Source organism: Oncorhynchus nerka, linkage group LG21, assembly GCF_034236695.1.
Source record: "Oncorhynchus nerka isolate Pitt River linkage group LG21, Oner_Uvic_2.0, whole genome shotgun sequence".
Classification (NCBI taxonomy): Eukaryota; Metazoa; Chordata; class Actinopteri; order Salmoniformes; family Salmonidae; genus Oncorhynchus; species Oncorhynchus nerka.
In genome coordinates this window covers 8,050,957-8,078,759 of record NC_088416.1, presented here as the reverse complement: position 1 = coordinate 8,078,759, position 27,803 = coordinate 8,050,957, and the positions used below count along the sequence as shown (strand labels likewise).

The window sequence follows — 27,803 nt, the reverse complement described above, 5'->3', positions numbered from 1 at the left end:
CACTTAGTCCTGAGATACAAAGAAAGCAGTTTATTCAGTTAAATATATACAAAATGAAACAGGATCTATAAGCTTGGGATTGAAAATAGTTAGACAGTTTCCTGGTTTTTATAACTAAAACAACCTCCTGGTACTGCCCATGCCATAAAAGCAATCTGAACATACAGTACACTGAAAAAAAACTTCAATATGAATCCTCAGAGGATATGGCCAAAAGACAAACCTATGGTGGTATTATTATACTGAACAAAAATATAATAGCAACATGCAACAATTCCTATGTTTTTACTGGGTTAGAGTTCATATAAGGAAATAAGTTCATTAGGCACTCATTTATGGATTTCACATGACTGGGCAGAGGTGTAGCCATGGTTGGGCCTTGGAGGGCATAGGCCCACCCACTTGGCAGCCAGAGCCACCCACCACCAGGCTCAGCCAATCAGAAATATTTTTTTTCCCCCACAAAAGGGCTTCACTACAGACAGAAACGCTCCACAGCACCCCCCACGTGGTCTGCGGTTGTGAGGCCGGTTGTACGTACTGACAATTTCTCTAAAACGACGGAGATGGTAGAGAAATCAACATTAAATTATCTGGCAAGAGCTCTGGTGGATATTCCTGCAGTCAGCATTCTCCCTCAAAACTTGAGACATCTGCGACATTGTGTTGTGTGACAAAAGTGTCCGTTTATTGTCCCCTGCACAAGGTGCACCTGTGTAATGATCATGCTGTTTAATCAGCTTCTTTATGACACAACTGTCAGGTGGATGGATTATCTTGGCAAAGGAGAAAAGCTCACTAACAGGGGATGTAAACAAATGTGTGCATATGGAACATTTCCTGGATTTCTTTTTTCTTCAGCACTTCACATGTTTTCCTGTCCTGCTAGGTATTCAAAATGTAATGAGTACATTTTGGTGTCAGGGAAATTGTATTGAGTAAAAAGTACATTATTTTCTTTACGAATGTAGCAAAGTAAAAGTAAAAGTTGTCAAAAATAAAAATAGTCAAATAAAGAACAGATACTCCCAAAACAACTCACTCATCGGCCAGTTAATTTGGTACACCACCCCATTTACGAAAATGGATCGCTCTTACAGACAGTGAGTCACGTGGCCGTGACTTGCTATATAAAGCAGGGAGACAGGGATTGAAGCATTCAGTTACTGTTCCATTGAACGTTAGAATGTACAAAACAACTGAACTAAGCGACTTTAAGCATGTTATGATCGTCGGTGCCAGACACGCCTGTATCTCAGAAATGGCCACCTTCCTGGGCTTTTCAGGCAGAACAGTGTCTAGTGTTAACCGATAATTTATTTTACCTTTATTTAACTAGGTAAGTCAGTTTAAGAACAAATTCTTATTTTCAATGACGGCCTAGGAACAGTGGGTTAACTGCCTGTTCAGGGGCAGAACAACCGATTTGTACCTTGTCAGCACGTGGGTTTGAACTTGCAACCTTCCGGTTACTAGTCCAACACTCTAACCACTAGACTACCCTGCGAATGATGCAACAAACAAACAAAAAAACTCCATTCTGCAGCAGTCCTGTTGGCGAAAACAACTCGTTGATGAGAGGTCAAAAGAGAATGGCAAGAATCGTGTAAGCTAACAGACGGGCCACAAACAGACAAAAATGGCAGTGTGCCGAACAGCATCTCAGAATGAACAACTTGTCGATCCTTGTCACGGATGGGCTATTGCAGCAGACGACCACACCGGGTTCCACAGCTAAAAACAAGAAGCAGCAGCTCCAGTGGGCATGTGATCATCAACACTGGACAATCGAGTTCAGTTTACTTGAGTGGCCTGTGCAGTCCTCAGACCTCAACCCAGTACCGCATCTTTGGGATGAGATGGAATGGGCTGTTTGCAGCATGAATGTATTGCCGTCCAATCTGCAGCAACTGCGTGATGCCATCGCACCAGCATCCATGTGGAACGTTTCAGACAACTTGTAGAGTGCCCCGAACAATTCAGGCCGTTCTGGAGGAAAAGGAGTATCCGACCCGTTATGTACCTAATAAACTGGCCAGTGAGTGTATATTAGATAAAGAGAATGTTAGCCAAAGTATGTTCACGGGGTCTGGATGGGTCAGCAGCAGGTTCGAAGGGGAGGTGAGCTCATGACGCACTGTGAAGATCAGCAGAAAAGAAGAAGACTTGAGATGAATGATGTCATTGCGTGAGTGTCACAAATAAAAGATTCTCTAGGTATTATTAGTGACATCTTACATTTTAAGGTGTTATCTGACTACACATTCATTGACATGAAACAGATGTTGAATTTCAAGCTGTTTTACCTACAACAGCCGCCCTTTCAGGTTATGTTGGGGCTTCTGATGGGACTTCTTTTAAATGCGTCAATTTCTGCTTCATCTTCAGGTTGAACTCGCCAAGCTGCGGAAAAAAACAACAGAATTATTGTCTTTAAAAAGGCTTGGTCATATTGATATCTCAAATCCTCACTATTTAATTAGTAGAAAATCAAGAGGGACACATCAAGGTTTTGGTGTTTCTGCCACTCTCTGGGGATGAAATGTATTAACGTTTTGAATAGATGCAGACATGCATTCTTCATAACCAATAGGGGACATCACAAATTAGTGAAGTACCTTCATAGCAAAGACAGTACTTTGATTCATTCGAGCAAATGTGGTCTCAGAACTCAAAATGTCACAAACCTTTTTCTTTAATTTCACCTTCATCTCTTCGTCGGTCCTTTTCTGCTCGGTCTCCCAGTCTGGCTTTTTCTCAGCCTCGGGTTCAGAAAGGGCAGATAGGTCCGTTGCAGCCACATTCACCACAGAGTCTGCAAACAGCCTCTGCCATTCTATCAATGATTTGTCCTTCGCTTCTGGCGCCGTCTTGGGCTCTGGTTCAGAGGGGACCTCAAGGCCTTTTGCAACCGCTTCCGCCAAACGCAGTTTCCACCTTGTAAAATAGGCTCTGTTTCTCATGGATAAACCTTGGTTGAATAAACCTCCTTTTTCTTCCAGTGTTTTCCCCTTTCTCCCTTTTCTATTTGGGAATCCTGTTCTACAGGGTCCCCCAGAATACGTTGTAGCCACCGGAGGGACCACAAAATGCAGTTTCTCCCCTTCTATGACTGCATCTCCATCTGGCACTTTCTTTGTACCGGGCTCCTTGGCAGCCACCAGAGGAGTTTCTTTAAGCTGCCTCAATTCTTGTATATTTCTGCGATTAATCAAGTTAATCCGATAGCGTTCCCTCTTCAGTTGCGCTTTTATACTCAAACGGTTTAGTCCGGCAGGCTTTGAGTCTTGGTTTATGCTGGGATGGACAAGTCTGGGCCACACAGTCTCTATTTCCTGTTCAGGGATGCTCAGGGATGCATATGGGTCCTGCACTTGTACATCCATGTTTGTGAACTGAGGGTTTCCAGTGGCCTGTGTGTATGGCTGGAAAAATCTTTCTGAAGGGCCACTATAGTAAGAAGGTGGGCAGTTGGGGTACAGTGGATACCCAAGGGGGTTAGGGAGGGGCACTGTACCAGGGAGCACGGTACTCGGGGGCATGGTACTAGGGAACACGGTACCAGGGGGAAAGCTACACCCTGGAGGGAAGGCGCTGGCGTAGGGGCTGCCGTGGTATGCCATGTACTGAGAGTACTGCACTGGGTCGGTTGCCATCAAAGATGCAGGAGGGTGTGTAGGATCGTTGGAGTATGGGTAAAGCCCCCGGAAGCTTTCCTTGTCCCCATCCCACTCTTTGTCTCGCTCCCACCATCTCTCTCTGTCCTTGTCTCTCTCAGATCTGCCCCCGTCTCTCTCTCTGTCTTGGTCTCTGGTGCTTGAGCGTCTGTCTCTGTATCTCTCTCTGTCCTGGTCTCTGGTTCTTGAGTGTCTGTCTCTGTATCTCTCTCTGTCCTGGTCTCTGGTGCTTGAGCGTCTGTCTCTGTATCTCTCAGATCTGCCCCTGTCTCTGTCTCTCTCTCTGTCCTGGTCTCTCGTGCTTGAGCGTCTGTCTCTCGCAGATCTGCCCCTGTCTCTGTCTCTCTCAGATCTGCCCCTGTCTCTCTCAGATCTGCCCCTGTCTCTGTCTCTCTCTCTGTCCTGGTCTCTGGTGCTTGAGCGTCTGTCTCTGTCTCTCTCAGATCTGCCCCTGTCTCTGTCTCTCTCTCTGTCCTGGTCTCTGGTGCTTGAGCGCCTGTCTCTGTTTCTCTCAGATCTGCCCCTGTCTCTGTCTCTGTCTCGGTCCTGGTCTCTGGTGCTAGAGCGTTTGTATTTTGCGGTCCACCGATGGCAAGGAGGGCTGGAGTTGGAGCTATCTGATAACAAGGTAATACTGTGACATTTACTTGAGCATGCGCTCTCCTCTTTATCTTTCTCGCTCTCCTCTTTCTCCTTCTGTTTATCTTTCTCTCTCTCCTCTTTCTCCTTCTCCTCTTTCTCCTTCTCTTTATCTTCCTCGCTCTCCTCTTTCTCCTTCTCTTTATCTTCCTCGCTCTCCTCTTTCTCCTTCTGTTGATCTTCCTCACTCTCCTCTTTCTCCTTCTGTTTATCTTTCTCGCTCTCCTCTTTCTCCTTCTGTTTATCTTTCTCGCTCTCCTCTTTCTCCTTCTGTTTATCTTTCTCACTCTCCTCTTTGTCCTTCTTGCTCTCCTCTTTCTCAACCCCCCACACGCTTTCTTTCTTGCCCCCCTTCTTCCCCAGGTCTCTCTTCTTCCCATACAGCCTCTCCTGGATCCTGTCGTTCAGTCGGCCCAACTCCTCCACCCCCAGATCCAGCCCAACAGTCTGCAGCAGGCTCTGGATCTGTCCGTACTTCTGCTCATCCTCAGGCCTCTCTTTCCTCTTCTCCTCAACAGGTGGAGACTTGGACTTAAGCCTCCCTTTCCTCTTCTCCTCAACAGGTGGAGACTTGGACTTAAGCCTCTCTTTCCTCTTCTCCTCAACAGGTGGAGACTTGGACTTAAGCCTCCCTTTCCTCTTCTCCTCAACAGGTGGAGACTTTGACTTAAGCCTCCCTTTCCTCTTCTCCTCAACAGGTGGAGACTTGGACTTAAGCCTCCCCAACAGGTGGAGACTTGGACTTAAGCCTCCCTTTCCTCTTCTCCTCAACAGGTGGAGACTTGGAATTAAGCCTCCCTTTCCTCTTCTCCTCCACCTGTGTAGACTTGGGCTTTTTGTTTTTTGGGCTATCCATAGCCTGGATGAAGCCTAAGCTAAGGCTATGTTGCCCAATCTCTCCTCCTCCACTTTGTAAGAGACTGCGGTGCTGTGGCAGAACCCTACCTGCTTGGGCCACTTGACACAACAGATCCCCAAACGGATTGGGCTGAACCCTGAGTAGTGTGGGCTGACCCCAGAGTATATTGAACGAACCTTGTGGGAACTCATCAAATCGGGAGCGCCTTTTGCGAGAGGGCACCTTCCTCTCACTCTTAGAGTTGGTCTCGGGCTGGCCATGAAGTGGAGGCGGCTGACCTTGTGGCAGCTCCTCTCCCACAGAGGGTAAATCCTTGAAATTGTTGACAATCTTTGAGAGCCTGTCGATGTCCACCCCTTTGTTGAGGACATCAAGGAAGTGCTGGAAGCCCTTGGCTGCTTTGTCCTGAACAATGGGATAAGGGACCAAACATGAGGAAACGTCAACAAATAACCATCCACTGCAACAGCTATATACATTTTAAACGTGTATGCTGGACCGCTTCCAAAACACAATTGATCCCAGATATGGTACATAGTACATACCTCCTTATTCACCGTGGGATTGTGTCGCTGTGCCAATAAAGCCTCCACTTTGAGTTTCAGAGGATGTTCCTCTTCATGGACGTCCAGGGTAAGGCTGCCCTTCAATCTGCTGTCTTTGTGCAGGATGGACTCGTTCATCCGTTCCACAAAGCTTTTGACCACTTTGGGCGGATGGAGAACAAGCTTGGGAGGGACCTTCTGGTTGGCAGCCTCCTAGAGTAAATTGAGGAAAATATTGAAGGTACCGGCACCACCAGTATCAGAGAATTAAACAAACTATTCTGACCAACAGAAAGAAAAAACATTCGATTTTGAAACCATTCAATTTTGAGATAACCCACTAACTAAAAATGACAAAGTTAGTTAGTGGGTTATGCCGATTCAGAACCATAAAACATTGTCCACCCAAATCTGCCAGGGGGGTGGGTAGATGCCTAGTCTCCCTTACGGCCAGATCACGTGCCTACATAGTACACACACCATAGACATACAGTGCCTTCGGGAAGTATTCGGACCCCTTGACTTTCTCCAAATGTTGTTACGTTACAGCCTCATTACAAAATATATATATATAATCCTCAGCAATCCACACACACAATACCCCATAAAAATCTGAAATACATTATTTACATAAGTATTCAGACCCTTTGCTGTGAGACTCAAAACTGAGCTCAGGTGCAACCTCTTTCCATTGATCATCCATGGTTTGGAAAGGCACACAACTAGAGGTCGACCGATTATGATTTTTCAATGCCGATACTGATTATTGGAGGACAAAAAAGCCGATACCGATTAATCGGCCAATTTATTTAGTTGTAATAATGACAATTACAACAATACTGAATGAACACTTATTTTAACTTAATATAATATATCAATAAAATCAATTTAGCCTCAAATAAATAATGGCACATGTTCAATTTGGTTTAAATAATGCAAAAACAAAGTGTTGGAGAAGAAAGTAATATGTGCCAATATGCAATATGTGCCATGTAAAATATGTGCCATGTAAAAAAGCGAACGTTTATGTTCCTTGCTCAGAACATGTTAATATAGTTCATATAGTATTTATAGGACAATTTCTCTCTATACCATTTGTATTTCATATACCTTTGACTATTGGATGTTCTTATAGGCACTATAGTATTGCCAGTGTAACAGTATAGCTTCTGTCCCTCTCCTCGCCCCTACCTGGGCTCGAACCAGGAACACATCAACAACAGCCACACTCGAAGCAGTGTTACCCATCGCTCCACAAAAGCCGCGGCCCTTGCACTGCAAGGGGAATAACTACTCCATAATCTTAAAGCGAGTGACGTTTGAAACGGTATTAGCGCACACCCAGCTAACTCGCTAGCCATTTCACATTGGTTACACCAGCCATTAGGCTGATAGGCTTGAAGTCATAAACAGCGCTGTGCTTGCGACGAGCTGCTGGAAAAACGCACGAAAGTGCTGTTTGAATGAATGATTACGGGCCTGCTGCTGCCTACCATCGCTCAGTCAGACTGCTCTATCAAATCAGACTTAATTATAACATAATAACACACAGAAATACGAGCCTCTGTTCATTAATATGGTCGAATCCGGAAACTATCATTTCGAAAACAAAACGCTTATTATTTCAGTGAAATACGGAACCGTTCGGTATTTTATCTAATGGGTGGCATCCCTAAGTCTAAATATTCTTGTTACATTGCACAACCGTCAATGTTATGTCATAATTACGTAAAATTCGGGCAAATTAGTTCGCAATGAGCCAGGCAGCCCAAACTGTTGCATATGCCCTGACTCTAAGTGCAATGAACGCAAGAGAAATGACACTATTTCACCTGGTTAATATTGCCTGCTAAAATGGATTAGTGATTACGATTGATTGTTTTTTTAAAGATAAGTTTAATGCTAGCTAGCAATTTACCTTGGCTTCTACTGCATTCGCGTAACAGGCAGGCTACTTGTGGAGTTCAATGGTTAGAGCGTTGGACTAGTTAACTGTACGGTTGCAAGATTGGATCCCCTGAGCTGACAAGGTGAAAATCTAGCGTTCTGCCCCTGAACAAGGCAGTTAACCCACTGTTCCTAGGCAGTCATTGAAAATAAGAATGTGTTCTTTACTGACTTGCCTAGTTAAATAAAGCTATAACAAACCAGAAAATTACAACAAAAAAAAGGAAATCGGTGCCCAAAAACACAGATTTCCGATTGTTATGAAAACTTGAAATCGGCCCTAATTAATCGGCCATTCCGATTAATCGGTCGACCTCTACACACAACTGTCTATAAAGGTCCCACAGTTGACAGTGCATGTCACAGCAAAAACCAAGCCATGATGTAGCTCTACAAACAATTCCTTCAAGACACAGATCTGGGGAAGGGTAACAAAACATTTTTGTACAGTGCCGTCCATCATTCTTAAATAGAAGAAGTTTGGACCACCAAGACTTTTCCTAGAGTTGGCCGCGAGGCCAGACTGAGCAATCGTGGGAGAAGGGCCTTGGTCAGGGAGGTAACCACGATGTTCACTCTGACAGAGCTCTAGAGTCTCTGTGGAGATGGGAGAAACTTCCACTAAATCAGGCTTTAAATGGCAGAGTTGCCAGACGGAAGCCACTCCTCAGTAAAAGGTACATGACAGCCCGCTTGGAGCTTGCCAAACGGCACCTAAAGAAACAAGATTCTCTGGTTTGATGAAACCAAGATTGAACTCTTTGGCCTGAATGCAAAGAGTCACGTCTGGAGGAAACCTGGCACCATCCCTATGGTGAAGCATGGCGGTGGCAGCATCATGCTGTGGGGATGTTTTTCAGCAGCAGGGACTGGGAGACTGGTCAGGATCGAGGGAAAGATGACTGGCGCAAAGTACAGAGAGAGCCTTGATGAAAACCTGCTCCAGAGCGCTCAGGACCTCAGACTGGGACCAAGGTTCACCTTCCAAGAGAACAACAACTCTAAGCACACAGCCAAGACAACGCAAGAGTGGCTTCGGAACAAGTCTTTGAATGTCCTTGTGTGGCCCAGTCAGCGCCCAGACTTGAACATCTCTGGAGAGACCTGAAAATAGCTGTGCAGCAACGCTCCCCATCCAACCTGACAGATCTTGAGAGGATCTGCAGAGAAGAATGGGAGAAACTCCCCAAATACAGGTGTGCCAAGCTTGTAGAGTCATACCCAAGAAGACTTGAGGCTGTAGTCGCAGTCAAAGGTGCTTCAACAATGTACTGAGTAAAGGGTTTGAATACTTATGTAAATGTGATTTCAGTTTTTTTTTAATGATCGGTGATACTATCAAGAGCAGTGTGCGGTTTCCTTTTCCCCTCATGATGAATTAGCAAAAATGCCTAAACCCGTTTCTGCTTTGTCCTTATGGGGTATTGTGTGTAGATTGTGTGAGGAGAAATTTGATTGAATCATTTTTAGAAATCAGACTAATTTAACAAAATGTGGAAAAAGTCGAGGGGTATGAATACTTTCCGAAGGCACTGTATAAAGTTTACTCACACACAGCTCCAGCTCTGAGAGGCCCAGCTTATGAGCTAAATCAGCAGCACGTTTCAATTCAGAATGGAAAATGGATGTGTTTATGCTACAAATGTGAGTGTATCAAACCCAAATCTATTAATTCTCTAATCAAACCCGAATCCTTTCAAATTAAAACTTATCGTTCCCGTATCAGAGCACATTGCATCTAGATACATGTCAAATCGTCTTGAAAAGGGAAAGATGCACATCCCTATTGTATTTATGTATATGTGGTGAAGTTGTGCTGTTGAGTTTGCGATGTAAGACACATTTCCTGAAAAGGACACACAAAGAACTAAGAAAGACTTTGAAGATGTATGATGCTGATCAAGCCTACGTTGTCCCTGAATACTGATCTAAGGTCAGTTTAATATATATTTTTTTTACCTCTAAATGGTTAATGGGGACAGGTTTATGGGTAACTGATTCTAGATCTTCACTTAGGGGTTATTCAACTGCCTCGCCTTAGTCTATGTAATGGAACAGAACAGTGCATCAAACATCAGGAAATCAATCGATTCATCAATACAGATGTAGTAACAAGCACATACCTTTGAGCGACATTCATTGGTCCATGCCCGCTTTCTCAAAATGCAATTCACCCTCTCTTTAAGAGTAACATCGTTATTGGAAACATTTGTTGTTAACACTTCAAGGTCCTTGTCCTTCGTCTTCTGTTTACAGATGGCCTTTGATTCAGGCCCAACCAATTCCATGGCAAGAACAGCTTTTTTAAGGGCAATCTGTTCCTCGATGATCTCCAGCTCCATCCTGTTCCGAAGGAGCTCCACAGGATCTCCATCAACGTCCCCATCTGTGTCTGGGGAGAAGGGAGCACCACTACCCCTCAATGAGCCTTCGCTCCAGTCTCTGGACGATGGGTCCATTATGTAGCTCATATCAGAGGAAGCACCATAGTCCTCCCAATCTTCTCTAGTCCTCCTCATGCTGGAGTATTCACTGTAGAGATCTCTGGCTATAGCCTGGCCGTTGCCTCTCGTCTCAAGGCCATCGTCCCATTGCCCTGAACTCGGTTCTCTGTACTCCCTCCGCTGACTGCATGTCTCTGGTTCTTCATACTCCCTCCTCTGACTGCATGTCTCTGGTTCTTCATACTCCCTCCGCTGACTGCGCCTCTCTGGTTCTCCATACTCCCTCCGCTGACTGCATCTCTCTGGTTCTCCATACTCCCTCCGCTGACTGCATCCCTCTAGTTCTCCATACTCCCTCCGCTGACTGCATCTCTCTGGTTCTTCATACTCCATCAGCTGACTGCATGTCTCTGGTTCTCCATACTCCATCAGCTGACTGCATGTCTCTGGTTCTCCATACTCCCTCTGACTGCATCTCTCTTGTTCTCCATACTCCATCTGCTGACTGCATGTCTCTGGTTCTCCATACTCCCTCTGGTGACTGCATGTCTCTGGTTCTCCATACTCCCTCTGGTGACTGCATGTCTCTGGTTCTTCATACTCCCTCTGGTGACTGCATGTCTCTGGTTCTTCATACTCCCTCTGGTGACTGCATGTCTCTGGTTCTTCATACTCCCTCTGGTGACTGCATGTCTCTGGTTCTTCATACTCCCTCTGGTGACTGCATGTCTCTGGTTCTTCATACTCCTTCCGCTGACTGCATGTCTCTGGTTCTTCATACTCCCTCTGGTGACTTTGCCTCTCTGGATCCATTGGGTACATTCTGCCAAGGTGCCTGAGCTGGGCTGATACTCCAGATAATAAAGGGGTGGTGAACTGTACTGTGTGTCTGGGTGACAACTATAACACTAACGTTAAGCATGTGATGAATATAAACATGTTTTGTCGTTGATTATGCTACATTGGATGTTTTTTGCCCAGATATGCCTGTTCAAGGCAAGACATAAGGACTCAAAGTAATTAACAGGCTTCTAACAAACAAGTTCCAATATATAGGTAGTTAAATTTGACTTATATAATGCCAACCTGCTCGTAAAATATTGTTTTGAATGTCAGCTGAAATGTGCTAGGTAGTAATCTAATTTTCAGAGCAGGCCCGCATATAGCTTGCTAGCTAAATATTGTCAAATGTGAGCATGCCAGGTAGGAGAATATCGACAAAATATATAAAATATCCAAATCTAAAGTCACGTTGCCACTTAAAAGGTGCAAGCAATGATTGTAATAATTGTTTACCTCCCGTCTGCCCCCTTCTAAACGTGCTAATGCTACATTCGCAGGCCTTTGTGTTCGCCGTCTCGTTCGAGGTACCGATAACTTGCACGTACACAACCAGTCTGAAAAAAAATCGAAGTGCTTTGACTTGGAAATACTATTGTATATTGTTCAATTGCTAGAACGGTAACTGATCAAACAATACACTCGTTTCCAGGCCCCTAATTCGAGTTAAATTATTTCAGCATCATTGGACCAAAAATTCCAATACTGCCACCAATAGGGCAGAATGCGAAAGTGCATGGGATTTTCTAATACAAAACCAATGGAAGGTGTCCCTGAAAAGGACTGTAAAACTCAATGCGTTGAAATATGACACACTACACATTTACAATATTAGACAGAATATTTTATTCAATTACATATTTACAAAGTGAAAGATGATCTATAGAAATCGGTGGGCTGACTGAACTGAGGAATGAAACAATGGCAGTTATTTTAGCTATCAGGCATGACAACTTAAACATAATTCCGCTGCTAGTCTTTTCATCGCATTGATACACATGTACTATGTCCAGGGCCAGGAGTTTTTCCTGACCACATGACCAGACCAAGTAAACTCCACGCCCTTATTTGGTTTATTAAACAGGCAAATTGTCTCTGGCAGCCAAATACTCCATCTAAATTGAGGTACGGTTCTAGAAACATAAAGCCATCTACTTTCATATGCAAAATATACATTTACTCGTGTTATAAAAGCAATAAGGCCAGAGGAAGAGTGGTATATGGTCAATATACCACGGCTAAGGTCTTTTCTTATGATCCTCCTCTCCACCCTCTCCGAGTTGGGCATCTCCGGCGCGGCCCACGCTTGGATTGCGTCCTACCTGACAGGTCGCTCCTACCAGGTGGCGTGGCGAGAATCTGTCTCCTCACCACGCGCTCTCACCACTGGCGTCCCCCAGGGCTCTGTTCTAGGCCCTCTCCTATTCTCGCTATGCACCAAGTCACTTGGCTCTGTCATAACCTCACATGGTCTCTCCTATCATTGCTATGCAGACGACACACAATTCATCTTCTCCTTTCCCCCTTCTGATGACCAGGTGGCGAATCGCATCTCTGCATGTCTGGCAGACATATCAGTGTGGATGACGGATCACCACCTCAAGCTGAACCTCGGCAAGACGGAGCTGCTCTTCCTCCCGGGAAGGACTGCCCATTCCATGATCTCGCCATCACGGTTGACAACTCCATTGTGTCCTCCTCCCAGAGCGCTAAGAACCTTGGCGTGATCCTGGACAACACCCTGTCGTTCTCAACTAACATCAAGGCGGTGGCCCGTTCTTGTAGGTTCATGCTCTACAACATCCGCAGAGTACGACCCTGCCTCACACAGGAAGCGGCGCAGGTCCTAATCCAGGCACTTGTCATCTCCCGTCTGGATTACTGCAACTCGCTGTTGGCTGGGCTCCCTGCCTGTGCCATTAAACCCCTACAACTCATCCAGAACGCCGCAGCCCGTCTGGTGTTCAACCTTCCCAAGTTCTCTCACGTCACCCCGCTCCTCCGCTCTCTCCACTGGCTTCCAGTTGAAGCTCGCATCCGCTACAAGACCATGGTGCTTGCCTACGGAGCTGTGAGGGGAACGGCACCTCAGTACCTCCAGGCTCTGATCAGGCCCTACACCCAAACAAGGGCACTGCGTTCATCCACCTCTGGCCTGCTCGCCTCCCTACCACTGAGGAAGTACAGTTCCCGCGCAGCCCAGTCAAAACTGTTCGCTGCTCTGGCCCCCAATGGTGGAACAAACTCCCTCACGACGCCAGGACAGCGGAGTCAATCACCACCTTCCGGAGACACCTGAAACCCCACCTCTTTCAGGAATACCTAGGATAGGATAAAGTAATCCTTCTCACCCCCCTTAAAAGATTTAGATGCACTATTGTAAAGTGGCTGTTCCACTGGATGTCTTAAGGTGAACGCACCAATTTGTAAGTCGCTCTGGATAAGAGCGTCTGCTAAATGACTTAAATGTAATGTAAATGTAATGTACGACGCAACACAGAGTGCCTGGACACAGCCCTTGGCAGTGGTATTGGTCATAATCCCAAACCCCAGAGGAGCCTTATTGCTATTGTAAACTGGTTACCAACGTAATTAGAGCAGTCAAACTAAATGCTTAGTCATACCTGTGGTATACGGTCTGATATACCATGGCTTTCAGCCAATCAGAAATCAGGCCTCAAACCACCCAGTTTATAAAACCGGTTTAAACAGTTGCAGCCGATAGTATTTTTCGGTGATGAGTTTGCGGTGTCCATCTTCCGTTTCTACACAGGTTTTTGGAGACGCAGATCACTAACTAGCACAGGTAGTCAACTGTCTGTACGTTTTCCGTAAACCAGCACTGGAACATGGAAATATGGCCGTGGGGGAACCCTAACCCAATAAACGGGCGGTTTTTTTCTCCACTGATGTGTAAGATAGTTCCTTATGTTTCCAAAATCGTACCGCAAACGATGTGTGAAATGATGCATGTTAACATTTAGTGCAAGTGTCTGGGGTCTTAATAAAACTCCCCCGGCCAGAAGATACTATCGTCAGTAGACGCTAAAGGTACTTAGCATATATGAGCGGCCTAGGTCCTACCACATTCACACAATACCAATAAATTACACTGAAAATAACTTCAATGTGAAGCATTTAAGGACAAGGCTCAACTTGAACAAATCCTTTGTTAGTGTCATTACAAATCTATAAAATGGTTGATAGGTAACAATGTAAGCCAACTGATGTCCATAGGGTCTGGATGGGTCAGCAGCAGGTTCTATTCTAGTGGGAGATGAGCTCATGGCGTCCAGTGAAGATCTGCAGAAAAGAGAAAGAGTTGAGACGAACGACTTGCTATGATATAATACAATCATGTTCCCTTGAAACCAATGTATTTCTGGTGCTTTTACTTACAACAGCTAGCCATCCTTTGAGGCTATGTTAGGCGCGCCTATCTTCAGCTTGAACTCTTCAAGTTGAGGAACATTTAAGAAATTCAATGTCATTAAAAGGCTTTGCCATAACAAGGACAAAATGTGGTTGAATGGTGAACGCCAAGTCATAGGTAGATAAAAGGTCAACATAACCTCATCTTAGTGAAAACATGGGTATTTCAGATAACCAAGGGAGAACTTGTTGTTTCTCCCCTCGTCTCTTTCTCAGCCTCTGGGTCAGAGAGAAAGCCAGGGCCCATTATAGGAGTTAGCGAAACAAGTCCACCTAGACCAGGCTAGTGATTAGTTAGCCGAGATATTCTGTTCTGTATAGACCGCTTCCATGTGATCCTAAATTCAAATTGCGTAACGATTATCCGGGCAGGTAGAGATCCATTATAGATTAGCGAGATGGTACCCAATGGAGATAAACATGGACATTAAGATTTTCTGAGGTCTTTAACACATCCTCATGTTGAAGCCATTTAAACTCTTAAATGCAAGGACACCATATAACTGATTAGGGAGAGCCTATACTAGGATTTCCTTTGACATTACTAATAACCTTTATCACCTCACATCTGATAATGCTCCTTAGTCAGTGGACTATGAGCAACGAGAGAGAGCTGGCAGAGGTGTCATGAGGTAAAGTGTGAAATACTCAGTGATTCACAGCTAGGCTGTAGTCTTCACCTTTGATATCACATGTCCCATGGGCTTTACCTGTGTTGACCATGGACTCTGTTTTGGTTGCCACCATTAATGAACTGATAATCTTCTCTAACAACGTCTGTTGTCTGACATACAATTTATGGACATCCAACCTCCCACTGGGCACACACTGGTTGAATCAACATTGTTTCCACATCATTTCAATGAAATTAGGTTGAACCAGTGTGGAGTAGACTTTGAATTGACATCTGTGATCAGTGGGCCCCCTTTGCTGGGTTGGTCAATCAAGTGTGGATGGCAAACAAGGATGGGTTCAGTTCCATTTCATGTCAATTCAATGAATTTATCAAGTAAAACTGAAATTTCAGTTCCTACTTTCCTCTTTGGATTTAAAAAATAAATTAAAAGTGGAAATAAATATTCCTCATGGCATTTCTTGAATTGAAGGGAACTGATTTCTCTAACATTCTTTCTACCTCAGGTAAAGCTGCTCTTCCTCGCCCTGACTACCAGATGCCAGAGCCCAACGGATGCAGCGCCTACTTCCTAGGCCTTCCGGTACCCAATAGTGTATGCATATGTAGATGATTGGAAACACACGCACACCCACACATTAATGCTCGGTGAAACATTTCCCCAATCAAGTATTTTTCGACTTGTACATTGATATCATTGTACATACAACTCCAATAATATACAGATTGAAGAGTATGCATGCACTGAGTGTACAAAACATTAGGAACACCTGCTCCTTCAATGACAGACTGACCAGGTGAACACTATGATCCCTTATTGATGTCACTTTAAATCCACTTCAAATCAGTGTTGATGAAGGGGAGGAGACAGGTTAAAGTAGGATTTTTAAGCCTTGAGACAAGTGAGACATGGACTGTGTATGTGTGCCATTCAGAGGATGAATGGGCAAGACAACATATTTGAGTGCCTTTGAACAAGGTATGGTAGTAGGTGCCAGGCGCACCGCTTTGAGCGTGTCAAGAACTGCAATGCTGCTGGGTTTGTAAACGGTCAACCGTTTCCTGTGTGTATCAAGAATAGTCCGCCACCCAAAGGACATCCAGCCAACTTGAGCATTGGAGTCATCATTGGCCAGCATCCCTGTGGAACGCTTTCGACACCTTGTAGAGTCCACACCCCGACTAATGGCGGCTGTTCTGAGGGCAAAAGTTGGTGCAACTCAATATTAGGAAGGTGTTCCTAATGTTTTGTACACTTAGTGTATAACACCATTATAGCACACCACACACACACACTCACCACCCTTGTCCTGTTCCATCAAGGTTGATCTGGGCATTCCTGCCATGACTAAGTGCTGCAATCAGCTGGACATGTGTTACGACACCTGCGGCTCCAACAAGTACCGCTGCGACTCCAAGTTCCGCTGGTGTCTCCACAGCATCTGCTCTGACCTCAAGAAGAGCCTGGGCTTCATGTCAAAGGTTGAAGGTCAGTCAACCTGATGCAGTGTACATGGAAAGTTCCACAGTCTGAAAAGTGTATAAGCCATCAAGCCCTTGATTCCTCTGTTCCTCAACTCCCTCTCAAAGTCCATTGCAGGAGGCGCCAACATCCCTCCCCTCAAACTTTCTCCAATGAACTTTGAGGGGGCGCAAGGAATTAAGTAAAAATCTATGATTTGACAGCTTGTACACTTTTCATACAGAGCCACAGATTACACCTACAGCCCTATACCTGAACTTCATTGCACTTTCATCAGGCCTATTGATATTTTGTTCAAGATGTTTAAATAGGCCAGTAATTAACTCTCATCCCCATGTCCCTCTTTACCTTCTAGCCTGTGAGACGGTAGCGGACACCCTGTTCAACACAGTCTGGACTCTGGGCTGCAGGCCCTATATAAACAGCCAGAGGGAAGCCTGCCTCTGTGAAGGAGAGGAGAGGGATGAGCGTTAAATTAGGGTTACAGACATACACACACACACTCACGTATGCATGCATACACACACACACAAACACACACGTATGCATGCATACACACACACACAGCTCTCCTATTCACCAAGTAATATGGGATGATACGTCACTCCAAATGACTGCTGGAGATTCAAATTGATTAGGGTTTTTTCAAAAGACTCATATTTTGGCTATTTGTGTAATTTATTTGGTGTTTTACTTGGTTTTGTTTAACAGAACAAGTGCTGTATATTTGCAACAACTGTTGGGTTTATTATTATTTTTAAATCTACAAAAAAATGTGTAATACAATACAATCTTGTATTTGTCTTCTTGAGTTGTGGAAAATATGAGAATGCCATGTGCTTCAGACTGCATCTCTTCCTGAAAACAGGGGAACACAGAACACACACAAATCTGAAGTTCAAACTATACACTAACTATGCAAATATACTGTACATGAATTTACAAAGATGAATGCCAGACATTATCTTCTATTAAATTCAAATGTGTTTTATATCTCGCCAGAACTTCATTCATGATTCATTTTTTAATTGACACAATTAGGTAGAAATTATACATTACTCCACACTTAGTCCTGAGATACAAAGAAAGCAGTTTATTCAGTTAAATATATACAAAATGAAACAGGATCTATAAGCTTGGGATTGAAAATAGTTAGACAGTTTCCTGGTTTTTATAACTAAAACAACCTCCTGGTACTGCCCATGCCATAAAAGCAATCTGAACATACAGTACACTGAAAAAAACTTCAATATGAATCCTCAGAGGATATGGCCAAAAGACAAACCTATGGTGGTATTATTATACTGAACAAAAATATAATAGCAACATGCAACAATTCCTATGTTTTTACTGGGTTAGAGTTCATATAAGGAAATAAGTTCATTAGGCACTCATTTATGGATTTCACATGACTGGGCAGAGGTGTAGCCATGGTTGGGCCTTGGAGGGCATAGGCCCACCCACTTGGCAGCCAGAGCCACCCACCACCAGGCTCAGCCAATCAGAAATATTTTTTTCCCCCACAAAAGGGCTTCACTACAGACAGAAACGCTCCACAGCACCCCCCACGTGGTCTGCGGTTGTGAGGCCGGTTGTACGTACTGACAATTTCTCTAAAACGACGGAGATGGTAGAGAAATCAACATTAAATTATCTGGCAAGAGCTCTGGTGGATATTCCTGCAGTCAGCATTCTCCCTCAAAACTTGAGACATCTGCGACATTGTGTTGTGTGACAAAAGTGTCCGTTTATTGTCCCCTGCACAAGGTGCACCTGTGTAATGATCATGCTGTTTAATCAGCTTCTTTATGACACAACTGTCAGGTGGATGGATTATCTTGGCAAAGGAGAAAAGCTCACTAACAGGGGATGTAAACAAATGTGTGCATATGGAACATTTCCTGGATTTCTTTTTTCTTCAGCACTTCACATGTTTTCCTGTCCTGCTAGGTATTCAAAATGTAATGAGTACATTTTGGTGTCAGGGAAATTGTATTGAGTAAAAAGTACATTATTTTCTTTACGAATGTAGCAAAGTAAAAGTAAAAGTTGTCAAAAATAAAAATAGTCAAATAAAGAACAGATACTCCCAAAAACAACTCACTCATCGGCCAGTTAATTTGGTACACCACCCCATTTACGAAAATGGATCGCTCTTACAGACAGTGAGTCACGTGGCCGTGACTTGCTATATAAAGCAGGGAGACAGGGATTGAAGCATTCAGTTACTGTTCCATTGAACGTTAGAATGTACAAAACAACTGAACTAAGCGACTTTAAGCATGTTATGATCGTCGGTGCCAGACACGCCTGTATCTCAGAAATGGCCACCTTCCTGGGCTTTTCAGGCAGAACAGTGTCTAGTGTTAACCGATAATTTATTTTACCTTTATTTAACTAGGTAAGTCAGTTTAAGAACAAATTCTTATTTTCTATGACGGCCTAGGAACAGTGGGTTAACTGCCTGTTCAGGGGCAGAACAACCGATTTGTACCTTGTCAGCACGTGGGTTTGAACTTGCAACCTTCCGGTTACTAGTCCAACACTCTAACCACTAGACTACCCTGCGAATGATGCAACAAACAAACAAAAAAACTCCATTCTGCAGCAGTCCTGTTGGCGAAAACAACTCGTTGATGAGAGGTCAAAAGAGAATGGCAAGAATCGTGTAAGCTAACAGACGGGCCACAAACAGACAAAAAATGGCAGTGTGCCGAACAGCATCTCAGAATGAACAACTTGTCGATCCTTGTCACGGATGGGCTATTGCAGCAGACGACCACACCGGGTTCCACAGCTAAAAACAAGAAGCAGCAGCTCCAGTGGGCATGTGATCATCAACACTGGACAATCGAGTTCAGTTTACTTGAGTGGCCTGTGCAGTCCTCAGACCTCAACCCAGTACCGCATCTTTGGGATGAGATGGAATGGGCTGTTTGCAGCATGAATGTATTGCCGTCCAATCTGCAGCAACTGCGTGATGCCATCGCACCAGCATCCATGTGGAACGTTTCAGACAACTTGTAGAGTGCCCCGAACAATTCAGGCCGTTCTGGAGGAAAAGGAGTATCCGACCCGTTATGTACCTAATAAACTGGCCAGTGAGTGTATATTAGATAAAGAGAATGTTAGCCAACGGATGTTCACGGGGTCTGGATGGGTCAGCAGCAGGTTCGAAGGGGAGGTGAGCTCATGACGCACTGTGAAGATCAGCAGAAAAGAAGAAGACTTGAGATGAATGATGTCATTGCGTGAGTGTCACAAATAAAAGATTCTCTAGGTATTATTAGTGACATCTTACATTTTAAGGTGTTATCTGACTACACATTCATTGACATGAAACAGATGTTGAATTTCAAGCTGTTTTACCTACAACAGCCGCCCTTTCAGGTTATGTTGGGGCTTCTGATGGGACTTCTTTTAAATGCGTCAATTTCTGCTTCATCTTCAGGTTGAACTCGCCAAGCTGCGGAAAAAAACAACAGAATTATTGTCTTTAAAAAGGCTTGGTCATATTGATATCTCAAATCCTCACTATTTAATTAGTAGAAAATCAAGAGGGACACATCAAGGTTTTGGTGTTTCTGCCACTCTCTGGGGATGAAATGTATTAACGTTTTGAATAGATGCAGACATGCATTCTTCATAACCAATAGGGGACATCACAAATTAGTGAAGTACCTTCATAGCAAAGACAGTACTTTGATTCATTCGAGCAAATGTGGTCTCAGAACTCAAAATGTCACAAACCTTTTTCTTTAATTTCACCTTCATCTCTTCGTCGGTCCTTTTCTGCTCGGTCTCCCAGTCTGGCTTTTTCTCAGCCTCGGGTTCAGAAAGGGCAGATAGGTCCGTTGCAGCCACATTCACCACAGAGTCTGCAAACAGCCTCTGCCATTCTGTCAATGATTTGTCCTTCGCTTCTGGCGCCGTCTTGGGCTCTGGTTCAGAGGGGACCTCAAGGCCTTTTGCAACCGCTTCCGCCAAACGCAGTTTCCACCTTGTAAAATAGGCTCTGTTTCTCATGGATAAACCTTGGTTGAATAAACCTCCTTTTTCTTCCAGTGTTTTCCCCTTTCTCCCTTTTCTATTTGGGAATCCTGTTCTACAGGGTCCCCCAGAATACGTTGTAGCCACCGGAGGGACCACAAAATGCAGTTTCTCCCCTTCTATGACTGCATCTCCATCTGGCACTTTCTTTGTACCGGGCTCCTTGGCAGCCACCAGAGGAGTTTCTTTAAGCTGCCTCAATTCTTGTATATTTCTGCAATTAATCAAGTTAATCCGATAGCGTTCCCTCTTCAGTTGCGCTTTTATACTCAAACGGTTTAGTCCGGCAGGCTTTGAGTCTTGGTTTATGCTGGGATGGACAAGTCTGGGCCACACAGTCTCTATTTCCTGTTCAGGGATGCTCAGGGATGCATATGGGTCCTGCACTTGTACATCCATGTTTGTGAACTGAGGGTTTCCAGTGGCCTGTGTGTATGGCTGGAAAAATCTTTCTGAAGGGCCACTATAGTAAGAAGGTGGGCAGTTGGGGTACAGTGGATACCCAAGGGGGTTAGGGAGGGGCACTGTACCAGGGAGCACGGTACTCGGGGGCATGGTACTAGGGAACACGGTACCAGGGGGAAAGCTACACCCTGGAGGGAAGGCGCTGGCGTAGGGGCTGCCGTGGTTTGCCATGTACTGAGAGTACTGCACTGGGTCGGTTGCCATCAAAGATGCAGGAGGGTGTGTAGGATCGTTGGAGTATGGGTAAAGCCCCCGGAAGCTTTCCTTGTCCCCATCCCACTCTTTGTCTCGCTCCCACCATCTCTCTCTGTCCTTGTCTCTCTCAGATCTGCCCCCGTCTCTCTCTCTGTCCTGGTCTCTGGTGCTTGAGCGTCTGTCTCTGTATCTCTCTCTGTCCTGGTCTCTGGTGCTTGAGCGTCTGTCTCTGTATCTCTCAGATCTGCCACTGTCTCTGTCTCTCTCAGATCTGCCCCTGTCTCTGTCTCTCTCTCTGTCCTGGTCTCTGGTGCTTGAGCGTCTGTCTCTCGCAGATCTGCCCCTGTCTCTGTCTCTCTCAGATCTGCCCCTGTCTCTCTCAGATCTGCCCCTGTCTCTGTCTCTCTCTCTGTCCTGGTCTCTGGTGCTTGAGCGTCTGTCTCTGTCTCTCTCAGATCTGCCCCTGTCTCTGTCTCTCTCTCTGTCCTGGTCTCTGGTGCTTGAGCGCCTGTCTCTGTTTCTCTCAGATCTGCCCCTGTCTCTGTCTCGGTCCTGGTCTCTGGTGCTAGAGCGTTTGTATTTTGCGGTCCACCGATGGCAAGGAGGGCTGGAGTTGGAGCTATCTGATAACAAGGTAATACTGTGACATTTACTTGAGCATGCGCTCTCCTCTTTATCTTTCTCTCTCTCCTCAGAGGGTAAATCCTTGAAATTGTTGACAATCTTTGAGAGCCTGTCGATGTCCACCCCTTTGTTGAGGACATCAAGGAAGTGCTGGAAGCCCTTGGCTGCTTTGTCCTGAACAATGGGATAAGGGACCAAACATGAGGAAACGTCAACAAATAACCATCCACTGCAACAGCTATACATTTACAAGTCATTTAGCAGACGCTCTTATCCAGAGCGACTTACAAATTGGTGCATTCACCTTATGACATCCAGTGGAATAGCCACTTTACAATAGTGCATCTATACATTTTAAACGTGTATGCTGGTCCGCTTCCAAAACACAATTGATCCCAGATATGGTACATAGTACATACCTCCTTATTCACCGTGGGATTGTGTCGCTGTGCCAATAAAGCCTCCACTTTGAGTTTCAGAGGATGCTCCTCTTCATGGACGTCCAGGGTAAGGCTGCCCTTCAATCTGCTGTCTTTGTGCAGGATGGACTCGTTCATCCGTTCCACAAAGCTTTTGACCACTTTGGGCGGATGGAGAACAAGCTTGGGAGGGACCTTCTGGTTGGCAGCCTCCTAGAGTAAATTGAGGAAAATATTGAAGGTACCGGCACCACCAGTATCAGAGAATTAAACAAACTATTCTGACCAACAGAAAGAAAAAACATTCGATTTTGAAACCATTCAATTTTGAGATAACCCACTAACTAAAAATGACAAAGTTAGTTAGTGGGTTATGCCGATTTCAGAACCATAAAACATTGTCCACCCAAATCTGCCAGGGGGGTGGGTAGATGCCTAGTCTCCCTTACGGCCAGATCACGTGCCTACATAGTACACACACCATAGACATACAGTGCCTTCGGGAAGTATTCGGACCCCTTGACTTTCTCCAAATGTTGTTATGTTACAGCCTCATTACAAAATATATATATATAATCCTCAGCAATCCACACACACAATACCCCATAAAAATCTGAAATACATTATTTACATAAGTATTCAGACCCTTTGCTGTGAGACTCAAAACTGAGCTCAGGTGCAACCTCTTTCCATTGATCATCCATGGTTTGGAAAGGCACACAACTAGAGGTCGACCGATTATGATTTTTCAATGCCGATACTGATTATTGGAGGACAAAAAAGCCGATACCGATTAATCGGCCAATTTATTTAGTTGTAATAATGACAATTACAACAATACTGAATGAACACTTATTTTAACTTAATATAATATATCAATAAAATCAATTTAGCCTCAAATAAATAATGGCACATGTTCAATTTGGTTTAAATAATGCAAAAACAAAGTGTTGGAGAAGAAAGTAATATGTGCCAATATGCAATATGTGCCATGTAAAATATGTGCCATGTAAAAAAGCGAACGTTTATGTTCCTTGCTCAGAACATGTTAATATAGTTCATATAGTATTTATAGGACAATTTCTCTCTATACCATTTGTATTTCATATACCTTTGACTATTGGATGTTCTTATAGGCACTATAGTATTGCCAGTGTAACAGTATAGCTTCTGTCCCTCTCCTCGCCCCTACCTGGGCTCGAACCAGGAACACATCAACAACAGCCACACTCGAAGCAGTGTTACCCATCGCTCCACAAAAGCCGCGGCCCTTGCACTGCAAGGGGAATAACTACTCCATAATCTTAAAGCGAGTGACGTTTGAAACGGTATTAGCGCACACCCAGCTAACTCGCTAGCCATTTCACATTGGTTACACCAGCCATTAGGCTGATAGGCTTGAAGTCATAAACAGCGCTGTGCTTGCGACGAGCTGCTGGAAAAACGCACGAAAGTGCTGTTTGAATGAATGATTACGGGCCTGCTGCTGCCTACCATCGCTCAGTCAGACTGCTCTATCAAATCAGACTTAATTATAACATAATAACACACAGAAATACGAGCCTCTGTTCATTAATATGGTCGAATCCGGAAACTATCATTTCGAAAACAAAACGCTTATTATTTCAGTGAAATACGGAACCGTTCGGTATTTTATCTAATGGGTGGCATCCCTAAGTCTAAATATTCTTGTTACATTGCACAACCGTCAATGTTATGTCATAATTACGTAAAATTCGGGCAAATTAGTTCGCAATGAGCCAGGCAGCCCAAACTGTTGCATATGCCCTGACTCTAAGTGCAATGAACGCAAGAGAAATGACACTATTTCACCTGGTTAATATTGCCTGCTAAAATGGATTAGTGATTACGATTGATTGTTTTTTTAAAGATAAGTTTAATGCTAGCTAGCAATTTACCTTGGCTTCTACTGCATTCGCGTAACAGGCAGGCTACTTGTGGAGTTCAATGGTTAGAGCGTTGGACTAGTTAACTGTACGGTTGCAAGATTGGATCCCCTGAGCTGACAAGGTGAAAATCTAGCGTTCTGCCCCTGAACAAGGCAGTTAACCCACTGTTCCTAGGCAGTCATTGAAAATAAGAATGTGTTCTTTACTGACTTGCCTAGTTAAATAAAGCTATAACAAACCAGAAAATTACAACAAAAAAAAGGAAATCGGTGCCCAAAAACACAGATTTCCGATTGTTATGAAAACTTGAAATCGGCCCTAATTAATCGGCCATTCCGATTAATCGGTCGACCTCTACACACAACTGTCTATAAAGGTCCCACAGTTGACAGTGCATGTCACAGCAAAAACCAAGCCATGATGTAGCTCTACAAACAATTCCTTCAACGAGACAGATCTGGGGAAGGGTAACAAAACATTTTTGTACAGTGCCGTCCATCATTCTTAAATAGAAGAAGTTTGGACCACCAAGACTTTTCCTAGAGTTGGCCGCGAGGCCAGACTGAGCAATCGTGGGAGAAGGGCCTTGGTCAGGGAGGTAACCACGATGTTCACTCTGACAGAGCTCTAGAGTCTCTGTGGAGATGGGAGAAACTTCCACTAAATCAGGCTTTAAATGGCAGAGTTGCCAGACGGAAGCCACTCCTCAGTAAAAGGTACATGACAGCCCGCTTGGAGCTTGCCAAACGGCACCTAAAGAAACCAGATTCTCTGGTTTGATGAAACCAAGATTGAACTCTTTGGCCTGAATGCCAAGAGTCACGTCTGGAGGAAACCTGGCACCATCCCTATGGTGAAGCATGGCGGTGGCAGCATCATGCTGTGGGGATGTTTTTCAGCAGCAGGGACTGGGAGACTGGTCAGGATCGAGGGAAAGATGACTGGCGCAAAGTACAGAGAGAGCCTTGATGAAAACCTGCTCCAGAGCGCTCAGGACCTCAGACTGGGACCAAGGTTCACCTTCCAAGAGAACAACAACTCTAAGCACACAGCCAAGACAATGCAAGAGTGGCTTCGGAACAAGTCTTTGAATGTCCTTGTGTGGCCCAGTCAGCGCCCAGACTTGAACATCTCTGGAGAGACCTGAAAATAGCTGTGCAGCAACGCTCCCCATCCAACCTGACAGATCTTGAGAGGATCTGCAGAGAAGAATGGGAGAAACTCCCCAAATACAGGTGTGCCAAGCTTGTAGAGTCATACCCAAGAAGACTTGAGGCTGTAGTCGCAGTCAAAGGTGCTTCAACAATGTACTGAGTAAAGGGTTTGAATACTTATGTAAATGTGATTTCAGTTTTTTTTAATGATCGGTGATACTATCAAGAGCAGTGTGCGGTTTCCTTTTCCCCTCATGATGAATTAGCAAAAATGCCTAAACCCGTTTGCTTTGTCCTTATGGGGTATTGTGTGTAGATTGTGTGAGGAGAAATTTGATTGAATCATTTTTAGAAATCAGACTAATTTAACAAAATGTGGAAAAAGTCGAGGGGTATGAATACTTTCCGAAGGCACTGTATAAAGTTTACTCACACACAGCTCCAGCTCTGAGAGGCCCAGCTTATGAGCTAAATCAGCAGCACGTTTCAATTCAGAATGGAAAATGGATGTGTTTATGCTACAAATGTGAGTGTATCAAACCCGAATCCTTTCAAATTAAAACTTATCGTTCCCGTATCAGAGCACATTGCATCTAGATACATGTCAAATCGTCTTGAAAAGGGAAAGATGCACATCCCTATTGTATTTATGTATATGTGGTGAAGTTGTGCTGTTGAGTTTGCGATGTAAGACACATTTCCTGAAAAGGACACACAAAGAACTAAGAAAGACTTTGAAGATGTATGATGCTGATCAAGCCTACGTTGTCCCTGAATACTGATCTAAGGTCAGTTTAATATATATTTTTTTTACCTCTAAATGGTTAATGGGGACAGGTTTATGGGTAACTGATTCTAGATCTTCACTTAGGGGTTATTCAACTGCCTCGCCTTAGTCTATGTAATGGAACAGAACAGTGCATCAAACATCAGGAAATCAATCGATTCATCAATACAGATGTAGTAACAAGCACATACCTTTGAGCGACATTCATTGGTCCATGCCCGCTTTCTCAAAATGCAATTCACCCTCTCTTTAAGAGTAACATCGTTATTGGAAACATTTGTTGTTAACACTTCAAGGTCCTTGTCCTTCGTCTTCTGTTTACAGATGGCCTTTGATTCAGGCCCAACCAATTCCATGGCAAGAACAGCTTTTTTAAGGGCAATCTGTTCCTCGATGATCTCCAGCTCCATCCTGTTCCGAAGGAGCTCCACAGGATCTCCATCAACGTCCCCATCTGTGTCTGGGGAGAAGGGAGCACCACTACCCCTCAATGAGCCTTCGCTCCAGTCTCTGGACGATGGGTCCATTATGTAGCTCATATCAGAGGAAGCACCATAGTCCTCCCAATCTTCTCTAGTCCTCCTCATGCTGGAGTATTCACTGTAGAGATCTCTGGCTATAGCCTGGCCGTTGCCTCTCGTCTCAAGGCCATCGTCCCATTGCCCTGAACTCGGTTCTCTGTACTCCCTCCGCTGACTGCGCCTCTCTGGTTCTCCATACTCCCTCCGCTGACTGCATCTCTCTGGTTCTCCATACTCCCTCCGCTGACTGCATCTCTCTGGTTCTTCATACTCCCTCCGCTGACTGCATGTCTCTGGTTCTTCATACTCCCTCCGCTGACTGCGCCTCTCTGGTTCTCCATACTCCCTCTGGTGACTTCGCCTCTCTGGATCCATTGGGTACATTCTGCCAAGGTGCCTGAGCTGGGCTGATACTCCAGATAATAAAGGGGTGGTGAACTGTACTGTGTGTCTGGGTGACAACTATAACACTAACGTTAAGCAGGTGATGAATATAAACATGTTTTGTCGTTGATTATGCTACATTGGATGTTTTTTGCCCAGATATGCCTGTTCAAGGCAAGACATAAGGACTCAAAGTAATTAACAGGCTTCTAACAAACAAGTTCCAATATATAGGTAGTTAAATTTGACTTATATAATGCCAACCTGCTCGTAAAATATTGTTTTGAATGTCAGCTGAAATGTGCTAGGTAGTAATCTAATTTTCAGAGCAGGCCCGCATATAGCTTGCTAGCTAAATATTGTCAAATGTGAGCATGCCAGGTAGGAGAATATCGACAAAATATATAAAATATCCAAATCTAAAGTCACGTTGCCACTTAAAAGGTGCAAGCAATGATTGTAATAATTGTTTACCTCCCGTCTGCCCTCTTCTAAACGTGCTAATGCTACATTCGCAGGCCTTTGTGTTCGCCGTCTCGTTCGAGGTACCGATAACTTGCACGTACACAACCAGTCTGAAAAAAAATCGAAGTGCTTTGACTTGGAAATACTATTGTATATTGTTCAATTGCTAGAACGGTAACTGATCAAACAATACACTCGTTTCCAGGCCCCTAATTCGAGTTAAATTATTTCAGCTTCATAGGACCAAAAATTCCAATACTGCCACCAATAGGGCAGAATGCGAAAGTGCATGGGATTTTCTAATACAAAACCAATGGAAGGTGTCCCTG

The 27,803-nt window shown here is 44.4% G+C and overlaps 3 protein-coding genes across 11 annotated transcripts; 1 reads left to right on the top strand and 2 right to left on the bottom strand.

The window, feature by feature from the left end:
• Positions 1-15: 15 nt before the first annotated feature.
• On the bottom strand, positions 16-11,653 carry LOC115103780 (RNA-binding protein 25-like). 6 transcript variants are annotated; one of them, XM_065006255.1, is made up of 7 exons: positions 11,408-11,650; positions 9,791-10,956; positions 5,721-5,933; positions 5,476-5,580; positions 2,688-4,373; positions 2,307-2,403; positions 16-2,137 (listed from the first exon to the last, which is right to left on the bottom strand). In XM_065006255.1, the coding sequence occupies exons 2-6, from the start codon at positions 10,931-10,933 to the stop codon at positions 2,329-2,331; spliced, it is 3,222 nt and encodes a 1,073-aa protein (XP_064862327.1). In that variant the 5' UTR covers positions 10,934-10,956; positions 11,408-11,650; the 3' UTR covers positions 16-2,137; positions 2,307-2,328. The 6 variants fall into 6 exon arrangements, with proteins under 6 accessions (XP_064862327.1, XP_064862326.1, XP_064862328.1 ...); XM_065006254.1 differs by having other exon boundaries at positions 9,791-11,650; XM_065006256.1 differs by having other exon boundaries at positions 2,311-2,403; positions 9,791-11,650.
• Positions 11,654-15,453: 3,800 nt separating this feature from the next.
• On the top strand, positions 15,454-18,548 carry LOC135563519 (group XIIB secretory phospholipase A2-like protein). Of its 2 annotated transcripts, none has more exons than XM_065006264.1 (3): positions 15,454-15,600; positions 16,341-16,506; positions 16,856-18,548. In XM_065006264.1, exons 1-3 carry the CDS (start codon positions 15,469-15,471, stop codon positions 16,972-16,974), a joined length of 417 nt encoding a protein of 138 aa, XP_064862336.1. In that variant the 5' UTR covers positions 15,454-15,468; the 3' UTR covers positions 16,975-18,548. The 2 variants fall into 2 exon arrangements, with proteins under 2 accessions (XP_064862336.1, XP_064862335.1); XM_065006263.1 differs by having other exon boundaries at positions 15,454-15,612.
• On the bottom strand, positions 17,579-27,735 carry LOC135559594 (eukaryotic translation initiation factor 3 subunit A-like). Of its 3 annotated transcripts, XM_065006261.1 has the most exons (6): positions 27,484-27,734; positions 26,296-27,032; positions 22,254-22,466; positions 20,251-22,008; positions 19,870-19,966; positions 17,579-19,700 (listed from the first exon to the last, which is right to left on the bottom strand). In XM_065006261.1, the coding sequence occupies exons 2-5, from the start codon at positions 27,007-27,009 to the stop codon at positions 19,892-19,894; spliced, it is 2,760 nt and encodes a 919-aa protein (XP_064862333.1). In that variant the 5' UTR covers positions 27,010-27,032; positions 27,484-27,734; the 3' UTR covers positions 17,579-19,700; positions 19,870-19,891. The 3 variants fall into 3 exon arrangements, with proteins under 3 accessions (XP_064862333.1, XP_064862334.1, XP_064862332.1); XM_065006262.1 differs by having other exon boundaries at positions 19,874-19,966; positions 26,296-27,735; XM_065006260.1 differs by having other exon boundaries at positions 26,296-27,734.
• Positions 27,736-27,803: the final 68 nt, after the last annotated feature.